Source organism: Equus przewalskii, chromosome 7 (genome assembly GCF_037783145.1).
Source record: "Equus przewalskii isolate Varuska chromosome 7, EquPr2, whole genome shotgun sequence".
Classification (NCBI taxonomy): Eukaryota; Metazoa; Chordata; class Mammalia; order Perissodactyla; family Equidae; genus Equus; species Equus przewalskii.
This window is the reverse complement of record NC_091837.1, coordinates 71075001-71088870: the sequence shown is the minus strand read 5'-3', so window position 1 is coordinate 71088870 and position 13870 is coordinate 71075001. Positions and strand designations below refer to the sequence as shown.

Genomic DNA, 13870 nt, shown 5'->3' with positions numbered 1-13870 from the left:
TTTCATTTCTCCTTTAAGCATCTTGGCTCTCATAATTCCCTAGCAACCCATTTTTTCTCCAACCACCATCACTCCACCCTCTCCTTTTATAAATGAGAAAAGAATGGAGACTGTTCTTCCATGATTATATTTGAAATGCCATATTTCCCATTTCAATGGTCACAAAGGAATGAAGGAAAATGCTGTCCTCAAGTCTGAGAATTCTCTAAGTGATTAGGAATTCTTTCTAGACCCAAAACATCCACAAGCTTAAGAAAAAGAATGAGCACATAATGATTTAATTGGCTTTCTCTTTTAATCAAAAACATACTTTGTTACAGAGTTCTTAGGAAAGGTTCAACTATTTTTTAGCCACAGACTTCAACCAGGCAAAAGTATACAGAAAGCCACAGAGGAACTACCGGAGCTGGAGCTGACCAGTTTTCCCAAAAGCAGAAGGTAAGTGTGGCTCTTTTCTGGGTTTTGGCATAGCTGCATTCCTCTGACTTCAGTGGAGGAGACAGAGTTGGGAAATACCACCACAAATCTGTCCCCAACCCCCAGTCACCTCCTCCAAATGGCTCTGCAGCCTACCAGGTTTTCATCATCTATAAGTATTCACACTTTTCCTGTAAATCACATGTCCAAGGCATGGGACAGAACCCAATACTTGGAGGAAGTTTTCCAACTCCATTTTAGCCTTTTAACCAATCCAAGTCCATGAGTCCTTCTATCAGTGACAAGCAGCCATAGCAAGAACAGCTGGTTTCATCCCTTCCTCTCCAGCTAACACAGAGCTGGCCTCTACCAGGACTCCCCAATACCCCACCCTCAACCCATCCCCAAGGAAGGCTCTCCAGGTCCTTGAAAAAACCAAGTTCATTGATTATACTCATCCAAGGATCAGCTGGAAGAGAACTCTGAAAGGAATGCTCCAGCCAAAAGTCTTCAAATCAACATGGACCTAAAAAGAGCCAAGAATAAAGTGAATAATCATCCACTTGTATTGTTTTCTTGAGTCGGAGAAACCATTTCAGTTGATGCAGTTCAGAGGAATTTCCCTGTTTTGAGCATAGAAGAGTTAAGAAACCAAAGATGCAAAGTAATGACCTCTAATATCATCAGGCATTTACAGTAAGTTTTCAATCCATTTTAGTTGAAAAAAAATTACTAGCACACAGCACTTAAGAGGATGGTGTCACACACATACCAACCCAAAAGGAGAATGTCATGACTCAAAAAAAGGCCTTAATAAACCTTGAATAAAGATGATGAGAAAATAAAATGAAGGCTTTTCCCCCCTCGCAGTAATTTTTTTTTTTTAACTATTTATTGCAGCTCCCAAGGTGGTGCTAGGCCTTTGGTTGAACTTAAGTCTTAAGGACATATTATGTAACTTTTTGTCCATAGGAGAATAGTAATAAAATATCAAGCCTAGTCTCATGTGAATAATGTGGAAATAAGTAAAAAGCCCCCTCAAACAGCAGAGCAAAGGTAAGAAAGAAATCAAAAGCTGCTGCAAGGTAGGCAAGGTCACTTAAATTTCAGAGCTGGAAGAACTCATCCAGTCCAACTCCCTCATTTTACAGATGAGGCAACTGAGGCCCAGAGAAGGTAAACGACTTGCCCAAGGTCATACATCCAATTTGTGGCAGAGCGCAAACTAGAGCACACGACTGTCTGGCCCCAGCCCAGAGCCACTAGTTTCAGGCAGAACAACAACACTGACTCTGGGACCTATTGAGAAGCATCTTAACTAAACTGTGAAAACTATCCATACCAATAGAGAGAAATGATTGTCTTCACCAGAGTTTTCTCCTCAGTCCTTCCTACGTTTAAAAAAAAAAAACAGGGAAGAAAGTTCATTCAAGTCTGATGTTAAAATCCCTGAAAACATCAGCAATTACTTTAGCTACTCCTTGGGACAAAATATCAGACCCTCAATTCTCATAAAGGCACCAAGAGGTCAAAAATATCTGCAGAGGAGGAAGGCCAGGAGATAGGGCTCAAAAGGGACACCAAAACAAAACAAAACAAAAACGACCCTCTCATTTTCCAGGGTTTGTTTCCGTTTGTTGTTGCTGTTGGGTTTTTTTTTTTTTTTTTGCTGGTGTCCTCTAGGCAATGGTATTGGCTCTGGCTACTGACGCTAATTTAGGAACCCTTATGACCCCAGTTTTTGTGTGAGCAGCATTCGAGTGGAAGCAACAAAACCTTTCATAATCTTTCAAAGGGGGAAAATATGAGTACAGACTCACTTCTCTCTACTTCAACTACCTGAAACTCAGCAAGAATCAGGAAGCACTCTGAGCCGTCCACCGACGTCAAAAGTCAAAGCACTGAAGTCCTTTTCAAGACTTCACAGGAAAGCTGCTTGGGTCCCATCCCAGTTTGTCCTTGTGTTTTAAAGAAAGTTCAGTTAGTTTGGTCATCTGGTTTCCTTGCCCAAGCAGTGAGAAAAATGAATCAGAATGGGAAAAAGAAACTACTAAGAGGAGGTACACAGGAAGCGGTTGCTGTCAGAAAGGGAGAAGGCTGGGGGATGCGTGTATTAAAAAACTAACCATTCAAAACCATAGCAGTCTGCGACCATTCAGTAAAGGCAAAACAGTCCTGCCTGTCTTAGCAGCCCCTGAAGTCTACAAAGACAGGCACAAAATGAAACAGTATATCCAGTATATTCTCTGATATACATATTAAATAACTCCATCAAAAGAATGGCTAAAATAAAAAAGTGTTACTGCTTAAATAAGGCAAGTTTGGATTATGTGGAAAATTCCATTCCACAGTGATACCAGATAAACAAGATAAACAACCCAGCAGCACTGGGACAAGTGCTAGGGACCAGACTGGGCCCAAGGATGCTGCCATGAATAAGGCCACTCACTTGACACATCCTTCCTGATATATCTTAGGAGAAAAGAATTATCTAGTCATCAGAAAAAAAATGGAAAGGCTTGCTCAAAAGATTCTCATATTTTCCACAATCTAGCAAAGGAAGATTTAGGCAATTATTTACAGATAGCTATCTGCAACAAGACAGGCTCTACCTTTAGAAAGAAAAAAAGCATTTCTTCATGCTACCATCTGCTAGTCTTAGCCAAGCCCCATGTACAAAAGAGTTGTTAACTGACTTTAGAGGCAACTGCTTTCATATATTCATTTACCTCAGTGACCTAAAATTCACCATTTTCCCAATTTGCTATCGTTAAATAAAATGCCAGTAAAATGAGAATGCTGAAGGGAGCAACTATAGAAACTATCAACAAAAAGGAGTCTGCCCTACTCAGAATAAAACTGCTTCTTCCAAAAGGCTCTCAAAAAGGTTCTGAACTAATCTGACTTTGCATAATAGCTGGTAGGTAACCACTAATCAGTTACCACCAAACCAGGAGTGGAAATATTTTACCTTATATCCTTTAACCTCCACAGATACTTAAGGAGCACCATGAGAAAGTGTAAAATTTCCCTTCTCCAGATGGGCACGGTCAAAAAGATAACTGCAATAAACTTTTAAAATAAGATATTTACCATCTGGAAGACAGGATATTTTATTTTGCCTTCAAAATTTCTATTACAAATACAACCCCCCCTCCCCCCGCCGCCCATACCACACCCTTCCCCACAAAAATGGATTTCTAACTTTGAAATACTACATAGCTAATATGTGTTCAGTTTACTTGAATGGTTTGAATATGGTTATCCTTAGGCCAGACCCAACTGTAAACCTACCAAGTTTACAGGAGGAATGGGATAGGCAACCTATTTAGCGGTTAGGTCAATACAAATAAGCCGTACTTCTGGAAAAACAAGGTTATATGGCAGTGATTTATCATCATTATCTTTGTATACCAGGGGTAATATAGTATAAAAAATGAGATAGACTATATCCCACAAAAGAATCTACTCCCTGGAAAATAAAGGCAACACTATTAAGGATTCCCTTTGATAATGCACTGAAAGGCACTGGACAAAAGTGAAATGGGCCGCGTACTGGATTATAAAGGTACATACTTGGTTCATCTCTCACTCAGCTTTCACTGAAATTCAACATTTTGAGAGTCTCTGAGATATGAACAAGCTAGAGAAAACCCACCCAGAACCATATCCTCATAATAATCAGATTCGGAGAACTGCAGAAACTACTTTATCCCTTAAAGTAGCCATAAAACTTTAAACCTAGTGATTCTTTAGTCTTACTCCTCAAAGATGACCACCTCTAAGAAATGGAAATACCGCTTAACAACTAAGCTCTCAGGAATAACTGATCATAACATACTAGATGTTTTCTCCAAAAGCATGCAACTGAAGTTAGGTACAAATATAAAGCAATTACTAACTAGAAGTACTTCTACGTACTTGCAGTACTATTATGGCTCTTAGCAGAAAGAAACCAAGACAGGTGGCTTGGCCTCAAAGAGAGACGTCTGAGCAAATACTTTCCACATACCTTCCCCAGATGATTAAACATGAAAACCTTCCTTAAAGTAGAAAAGGAGGCAGTGGATTATATCATAGCATGCTTACGGTTCTAATCAAATAATCTGGATTTTAAAAATCTGTTATTCTAGAACTCTCTTCTCTCATTTCTATTCTTCATTCACAGTAAATTGGACCTAAAGTCAACAATTTCTAGAGAACGCAGATTTTTTTTTTAAATCTCCCAATAAAACTTAAATCACCAAACTCGTACAGAATAAAACTAGGTCTCTAACAAGAGTGTTGTACTCAAGAGTACAAATGAGTTTGTAGAGAAGTTATTTTTTAAAAAAAGACATGTAGCTCAGATCAAGATCCATGTTTAAATCACGGCAATAAGCAAACTCGGTGGTTTCTAGGACGGTCTTATTAAGAAGACCTTCTGAGCAAGAAGTAGAAGACTTGGTCATTTAAGTCAATCTAAGGATGACTATCATGCACAAGTGTTTCTTAGATCCCAAACTTGCAACACACCTTAAAGAATCTCACTATGCTTAGAAAGGCCCTCCAAGGAAAAAGTAAAAGTATCTGAAAGACAATCCTTGATTTTACTTCACACTATTTATCCCATAGACAACCTATTTATCTCGCAGACAATCAGTCCCATTTTGCTACAGTAAAATAAGTGTTCAAAACACAACCCACTCTACACGAATACAGAATGTCCACGGGGGAAGTCCTGGTAGAGCGTGAGGGAAAACCAGAGCTGCCCAATAGTGCTGGCTGTTGCCTGTCATTTAGTAGAAGGTGTCTTGCCACTGAGGTTGGACTCAAAAGTGCAAAAGAAAAAAAACTTAAAAATCAAACCTAGAATTCAACTTGCGAATGTTGAGATTCGGTTTTATTTATGCTACTAGCTAAGTAAAAAGCATACATATTGTGTCTGTGGTACAGTCAATACATTTGCAACTTTTCTACTTAAATTCTCTATACAAAGTCACTGCCAACTGATATGATCATTGATGGCAAAGGGCTTAGAATAACCAAAAGGTATAAAAAAGTTTGCAGTCTTGCCCCAAGATACAAAAACTGAATTTTAAACAATGTCATAACATACATGATTTAAACAGTATACGAAAAAAAGTCACACATCAAATCAAGTACAAAAATATCCAAAACTATCCATTATGAACTGTAATGTTTCCACTATTCTGCACAGTATTTAACATAGAATTTAGCAGTTTCCAAAATACTCATTATTTAGTTTAAGCATTGCCACCTTTGCAGAACAGTGAGATGTTAGGTGGAGTGACACTGCTTTTAGTGTTTTTAAAAATACAAAACTTTTCCCTATGAATTAATGAAGGAAAGAAATTCCTCTTCTAGGCTTCTTAGTAACTAAGCTTGTGCCTAGAAATACAGAAGAATACATCTAACTGTTTAACAGGGCCAAAGTTCACTTCTTGATAAATAGTTATCCAACAGGGATAACAAATGTAATTTCTAAGTGGTACTTCTTTGTCTGATAATTTTAAGGAATTCTCAATATATACACAGATTAGTGTTTTGCCTTGGCAAAAAATAAAACTGAAGTCGCAAGACAATCTGAATTGAAATCATCTTCACTAGTTTAACTTGCAAAAAAATATTTTGGATAAAAGGTTAGAATACATTACTATCTTATTTTTTAAACACAGAGTAAAGTTGCTCTTGGTAAAATTAACTCACCCACATGGCACAGTATTTTGGAGTAAAGTATGTTCAACGGTAACAACTTGCACACAAAATAACATAGGTGAATTAACTTTAAGAACTTCTCTGCCTTTAAAATCAGCAATATTGAATTTATTGTGTAGAATAACACACATACTGATGTTCTGCATATAAATGGCTCTAAGACATTTTAAAGGGCTAAATTTTCCAGCATTGGAATGATTCCTTCATACATAACTGGTGAAGATTTAATAAGAATGTGTTTTTCCTAACCTTCAAGCTCTGAGCCATGCCTGAAAAGTTCTAAACAGGAAAAAAAAAAAAATTGTTTTAATCCAGTTTCTGTCTGCTAGGAGCAAGGCAGCAAACACATTTTTCACCCCTTTATGAAAAGATAAAGCAGAACAAAAGTGAAATATATCTTCAGATTATAAACAGGATTGCATTTTATAGTCCACCATCCTGATAACGTTGAGGACCCCAAGAGTAAAAGACCTCAGTCTAAAGGTTGTGGGTCAGCAATAGGCATGGTGTGAAGGACTTCATCTAGGAGCTGGAGGGCCCGGTGTAAGTGAATCTCAATCCAGCAAGGTGTTTCTTTGATGCTCTGTCTTGGGTAATCCGGTCCCCAGCCTTTCACAAAACTCATCCTGAGTATGCATAAGCGACGAAGGTCATCAACACCAATTCCGGCAGCAGCTGACAAACCTAACAGAAAAGATTTGGAAGACATCAGAGGCCAGGCTGACCTCTTCCCATCCTCCCTACAGCTTACATTAATAAAGTGACCAGCTTTCTTCACTTCATTCTCCCCAGCATATAAGTTCTCTGTCAAAGTGCCAAGAAGTTAAGTGCAGATCTAAACTTTATCAACAGGGACTGAAAACTTTTGGGTTAAGACAATTTACATTCCACACAGATCTTCTAGCTATCACCAATTATAAAGTAAATCACCACACCACAATCCACCAACACCCCACCTATTTCTCTCGTTAGAAGTGGAGGTGAAGGGATAAGAAACAACTTGTTTTTAAGAGGTAGTGCATGTCCACAGGTTGGTTCTAAGAACCTTACTCTCTGTCTGAACAGCCTAGTTCAGACTAAGACATGACTAATAATGAGAGAGTTAATAGTCCTGGTTCTACTAATACTTCTTGGACAACCCAAATGATGTCTGTCTCTCAATTTCACAATGCAACAAATATGCAATTACTCAATAGGGGCAGTAGGTAAGAATGAGAAATTTAATAATTCTGGATTTTTTACTAAAAGCATGTTTATAACAACAAAACTAGTAAATTAATGGTTTAATGTGGAAATTTTTAAAAAAATCAAATTCTCTAAATGAATATGCCTTATCTACCTCTAAATTGTAAACTCCTGAACATCAGTCACAATGGAGACTCTGCATCTAATTTTCCAGTCAGAACATACAGTCATATAGTCAATCTGCATTCATCAATATTACAATGAAACTAATGGGAGGAATTTGCATGTACTGTAGAGAAACCTGCAGGGCCACTGCAGTTTTCTTAGCCAGTGTGATTTGCTTACCACACTGAAGAGGTTAAGAACAGGGGTTGAATGAATCACTAGTTATGCCTTCAGACGTGGAAGATGGTGCCACGTGTTTCCATCATAAAAGTCTATAGTCAGGAGTTTAACTCTGCAGTAAAAAATTCCCCATCAGTGTGAAACCTGGCACACAGTTCAATTTTACCCTAAAATTAAAAAAAAGTCTACAAGTTATCAAAATACCACCCTCACTTAGTTTTCTCCATGCTTAGCATACTTAAAAAAAACTTGGAGAGGTGCCTAATTCTGAAATTGAAATACGCTTTCCTTCCAGAATAAAGCCCAGCATGTCGGTGATTACAACCCACTCTGGCTGGTGAGGCAGGAATTAAAAGCATCAACAAAAAAAGGGAGATTGATCAATATAACAACCCCGTTTCTCCTTTATCCCATACTCCCTTTTTGATACAAAAAGAATAAAAACAGGGTCCTAGACAAAGGCAACTATTACAGAAGAACAGTTTTTTACGAATTCAAAAATGTTATTATCCCAGTAAGAAGAACTATAATTTCTATTATTGCTTAAAGTAACTAATCAACTGAATGAATCAGGATAAAACACCAACTATTACATTTGAAAAAGAAAATCAAAAGCATACTTACTGATAGCTGGAGCTATTCCACCTACTGAGCCCGGGCCAGGGATGTTTCCTGCCACGGCTGCGGCCTGGGCGGCTGCTGCAGCTTGTGCAGTGGCCGCCTGTTGCTGCATCTGACGGTGACACTGACGCAAATCAAAGACCTTTAAAAAAATGAGAGTTTAATGCTATGAGTCTATCAGAAAAGATCCCATACATCAAAAACCAATGCACAATTTATTTAAAACTCACACATTCATTTTAGCTCTCAGAAGAAAATAATTAAACATTTTAAGTTTTATGTAGACTGTAATTGACGGTTAGGAAAGGCAGCTTGGAGCTCACCAAGAGGCACACTTTCCTATCGGGACAGCTTTGGCTGCCACGTGCCTCTATATCCTTTTGATCTAGTTCAGTGGGTCAGCTGTTACTGTCCTTGTGAAAAATCACCCATGTGTGTAAAACGCACAGTTAAGAAATCACCCCCACCCTTTCATAACCAAATTGCTGAGAGTTTTCTTTAGGCTGAATTGATGGCCTTGGTCATATGGTCATCTTCTTTTCCTTATCATTCTAGCTATTTCGAGGAGTGTAATAAATGACATTGTCACTATATAAGAAAATATCTGTATTTTTTAAGATGCACATTGATATCTGCTAATTACATGGGTTAAATTTCTTAACCTCAATTTTCTTACCTATAAAATGAAATGCTAAGTGTACATGCTTCTTCACAGGGTTGTTGTAAACCTGGCATAGTATACAGTAAGCTGTCAATAAATGTTACTTTTTGGTTTTGGCCTCCCCTGTAGCCATGTACCTTTCAGGAAGAGTAAGGAGTTCATAAATCATTTCAGGGTTCTTTATCAGCATGCCAATGGCTAGCATAGTAAGGAAGGTGCTGCCACTTTTATCCTTATCCTCATGCAAGTACTGGAATGTTCTTTCCATAAACAACAAATTATGGATAAATCACATCCCCTTTTTTCTAGGAAAAAACCAACATCCTAAATGTTTTTGCTTATATTTGAATTAAACAAAAGTATTGGGGGGCTGGCCCAGTGGCATAGTAGTTAAGTTTAGTGCACAACCCTTTGGCAGCTGGAGTTCACGGGTTTTCATCCTGGGCACAAACTACACCACTCATCACGCCACGCTGTGGCGGTGTTCCACATATAAACAATAGAAGAAGATGGGCACAGATGTTAGGTCAGGGCCACTCTTCCTCAAGCAAAAAGAGGAAGATTGGCAAGAGGAGCTAGCTCAGGGCCAATCTTCTTCACCAAAAAAAAAAGGCATTGGAAGATTACACAAGCAGAGCGGTCATCTATAGAAGCTGTAGGAAAGGAAGACAAAGACAGAATAGAAGCAAGGCTGCCCAACGCAAATTTTTTTTTGTATTTTAATTTCTGAACCATGTGACTATATTCCTTATTCACAGAATAATTAAATTTTTAAAAAATCCTCCTAGTATGCACAAAACCCAAACATGAACAACCATAATATCCTTAACAATAAAAGAAATCAAAGAATGAGTAACATACTACTTATCAGATAAACAACAGGTCTGGAACTCAAACCATTAATTTTCAGATGCCTGAAAAAACCGATTGTCTTTAACCATGGTATTTACATGAACCATAAGAGCGTACAACAACCATAAACAAAACCACCCTCTCCAAATAACAAATCACATTCCTATTTACTTATTCGTCTACTCAATGCCTATCTTCTAGCATCAATGAAGGACAAAATTTAGACTATCCTGTTCTCTGAAGAGTTATGAATTTGTCATATATATATATACACACACACACACAATATACAAATATATATATATGTATATGTATACGCATTACCTGGCTATACTATTAGTCCTAAAAGACTTCAGGACAGAAAACATGACAAAGTCAGGTCTGGAAATCAGAAATCGCATAACACCCAAAACAGAAACCACTATCTTTTCAACATTTCCCAAAAGTCCATTAGATTCTGAACTTTTCCACTGGGCTTTACACTCTCAGAAGGCATTACCTACCACAGCACAAAGCAGGGACTCAAATATTTAGAAAGCCGAATAGCTCTACAACCACTTTTTTTCTTAGAAGGAAATTAACAAACTTTATTTTTTAGAGCAGTTTTAGGTCACAGTAAAACTGAACAGAAAGTAAAGTGCTTGTCCCCCCTCAAGCACTACCGCCCCCAGTACTGACATCCTGCACCACAGTGGCACATTTGTTAAAATCGATGAGACTACACTGACACATCATTATCACCCAAAGCTATCGTTTACATTAGGTTTCACTCTCGGTTTTGTACATTCTATGGGTTTGCACAAATGTATGACATGTATCCAACACTGTAGTACCATACAGAGTAGCTCCACTGCCCTAAAAATCCTCTGTGCTCTGCCTATGCATCCTTCCCTCCCCACTTATCCCTGGAAACCACTGATCATCTTACTGTCTCCACAGATTTGCCTTTTCCAGAATGTTACATAGTTGGAATCATATAGTGTGTAGCCTGATTTTTAGACTGGCTTCTTTCACTTAGTAATATGCATTTAAGGTTCCTCCATGTCTTTTCATGGCTTGATAGCTCATTTCTTTTTAGCGCTGAATAATATTCCATTGTCTGGATGTACCACAGTTTATTTATTCATTCACCTACAGAAGGACATCTCGGTTGCTTTCAAGTTTTGGCAATTATAAACATCCATGTGCACGTTTTTGTGTGGACATAAGTTTTCATTTCATTTGGGTAAATACCAAGGAGTGTGATTGCTAGATTATATGCTAGAGAGTATGTTTAGCTGTGTAAGAAACTACCAAACTGTCTTCCAAAGTGGCTGTACCATTTTGCATTCCCACCAGCAATGAATGAGAGCTCCTGTTGCTCTACATTCTTCCTAGAATGTGGTGGGTGGTGTGAGTGTTTTGAATTTTGGCCATTCTACTAGGTATGTAGCAGTATCTCATTGTTTTAATCTGCAATTCTTTAACGACATATGATGTTGAACATCTTTTCATGTGCTTACTTGCTATCCGTATATCTTCTTCAGTGAGGTGTCTATTCAGGTCTTTTGCCCATTTTGTAATTAGGTTGTTTGTTTTCCTACTGTTGAGTTTTAAAAGTTTTCTATATTTTAGATAACAGTCCCTTATTAGATGTCTTTTGCAAATATTTTCTCCCAGTCTGTGGCTTTTCTTCTCATTTTCTTGACAGTGTCTTTTTCAGACGAGAAGATTTTAATTTAAAAATTTTTTGTAAAGATTAGCACCTGAGCTAACATCTGTTGCCAATCTTTTTTTTTCCTCCTTCTTCTTCTCCCCAAAGCCCCCCAGTATACAGTCGTATATTCTAGCTGTAGATCCTTCTGATCTGCTATATGGGATGCTGCCTCAGCATGGCTTGATGAGTGGTGTTACATCCATGCCCAAGATCTGAACCAGTGAAACCCCGGGCCGCCAAAGTGGAGGGTGCAAACTTAACCACTTGGCCACAGGGTTGGCCCGAACAGTTTTTACTTTTAACGAAGTCCAGCCTATCAACTGTTTCAAAATTTCACGGATCATGCCTTTGGTGTTGTATCTAAAAAGCCATCACTATACCCAAGGTCATCTAGGTTTTCTCCTATGTTATCTTGTAGGAGTTCAACAGTTTAGTGTTTTACATTTAGGTCTTTACAACAACTTAAAAAAAATTATTTTAACCATCACTAACCAAGTATTGTACATATATAAACTTACTATCTAGAAGCAGGGAATAAAACTTATAAATTCCCTGGGTTCACATATGCTCTCAACATACCCCATCCTCATTATGAGTCATTAAAAAATTAACAACAGATCTTCACACGCAGGTTCTTTACAATATGTTGTAAACAATCACAATTATGATTGTTTTAGCCTAAATCTGTTAATAGCAGCACATATTATAGGTAACCACAAAGATCAAATCTAAATATTATGACTTTTATCTGCAGATGTAGTAAAAATGATGCATTCAACACCTCAGCAAATCTTCCTTCCATGGTGGATTATTTACGTAATTACAGCACTGAAACCAAAAGACACATAATTATTGGCTATCCAGTCACACGTCAGCAAACAATAGGGATATATTCCGAGAAATACATCATCAGGTGATTTCATCCTTGTGCGAACATCATATAACGTGCTTACACAAACCCAGATGGCATAGCCTACACCTAGTAGTAACAGTACTAATTTTATGGGACCACCGTCATATATGCAGTCCTCTGGTGACTAAAATGTCATTTTGCAGTGCATGAGTACAATCGTATCTGAAATCTGGGTTCTCTGCTGAATGTACACTATATCTGATCCATTATACCATAATAGATTTCATCTGTTACACCAGATAGTAAAATTAAGGCTATCACTGAAATGCAACCATCTTTCTTTCAGAATATTACTGAAATGCTGATAAAGACAATTCAAAGTAACCAAAGGTTTTAAATTTTCTTTCTAGCTCAGATGTAGAAGATATTTCTGATCACCACTCCTGAGCTAATAAACAACTTACCTCTGCTTTAATTTATATAAACATACTTCCTGTGGTTACTCATTCATATAAGGTTCTTCCAAACCTATTACTTAACACAGGTGAGTGTCTTATAAAGATCACTGTCACCATCTTGAGGATATTCTCTTTCAATCAGCAGTCAAATTTTGGCATTTTTCTTTCATCAGGCTTAATTCCAACACTCTCAGTTTAAATCAATACCAAGAAATAGTAATCCATAAAGAGAAACAGATGATTGTGTTGGTATATTGGGCATCTGAACACATAAGACTGAATTAAGGACTTGCTAAGCTACCTGACCTGGAGGTAAGAATCATAATATATGGTAACTGGGAAGAAATTTAAATGAGGAATCATAATAACCTTCAACCTAGCCCACCTGTGGTTTAGAAGCATCCACTGGCCTCTTCCTCTAACATATGTGTTCAAAAACAAACCTGACTTAAGATCATCAGAGAAATGCAAATCAAAAACCACCACAATGAGCTATCACCTCACACACACTGGGAAGGCTAAAAATCAAAAAAACAGATAATAACAAGTGTTGATGAGAATGGAGAGAAACTGGAACCTTCACACACCACTGATGGGAATGTAAAAAGGTATAGCCACTTTGGAAAACAGTCTGACAGTCCCCCAAAAAGTTACACACCGTTACCTCACAATCCAGCAATTCCACTCCTAGGTATATACTCAAGAGAAAGGAAGACATATGTTCACACAAAACCTTGTACGTCAATGTTCATAGCAGTATTATTCATAATACAGCCAAAAATTGGAAACACATACATCCCATCAACTGATGAATGGATAAATAAAATATGGTATATGGAATATTATTCAGTCATAAAAAGGAACGAAGTACAGATACATGCTACACAGATGAAGCTTGAAAACATTATGTTTAGTGAAAGAAGTCAAAGGAGACTACATTATATTATTCCATTTATATGAAATGTTCTGAATAGGCAAATCTGAAGAGAGAGAAAGTAGACTAGTGGTTGTCTAGGGCTGGGGGAAATAGGTGGTTTGGGAGATGACAGCTAAAAAGTATAGGG

At 37.7% G+C, this 13870-nt stretch overlaps 1 protein-coding gene across 4 annotated transcripts in view; it reads right to left on the bottom strand.

Annotated features, from left to right (window-relative positions):
- Positions 1-276: 276 nt before the first annotated feature.
- The window catches only part of SMAD4 (SMAD family member 4), a 50636-nt gene continuing 37042 nt past the window's right edge, over positions 277-13870 (bottom strand). For 2 of the 4 annotated variants that reach the window (XR_011542044.1, XR_011542045.1), the window contains exons 11-13: positions 8290-8428; positions 7666-7777; positions 5282-6819 (exon numbers count right to left, since the gene is read on the bottom strand). Coding sequence is in view for 2 of the 4 variants with exons in the window: in XM_070627601.1 (XP_070483702.1) it covers positions 6608-6819; positions 8290-8428 (351 nt within the window). In the remaining 2 variants the exon portion in view is untranslated. Of the gene's footprint in view, positions 6820-7665; positions 7778-8289; positions 8429-13870 lie in introns of all 4 variants that reach the window. The other 2 variants (XM_070627601.1, XM_070627602.1) reach the window with 1 other exon arrangement.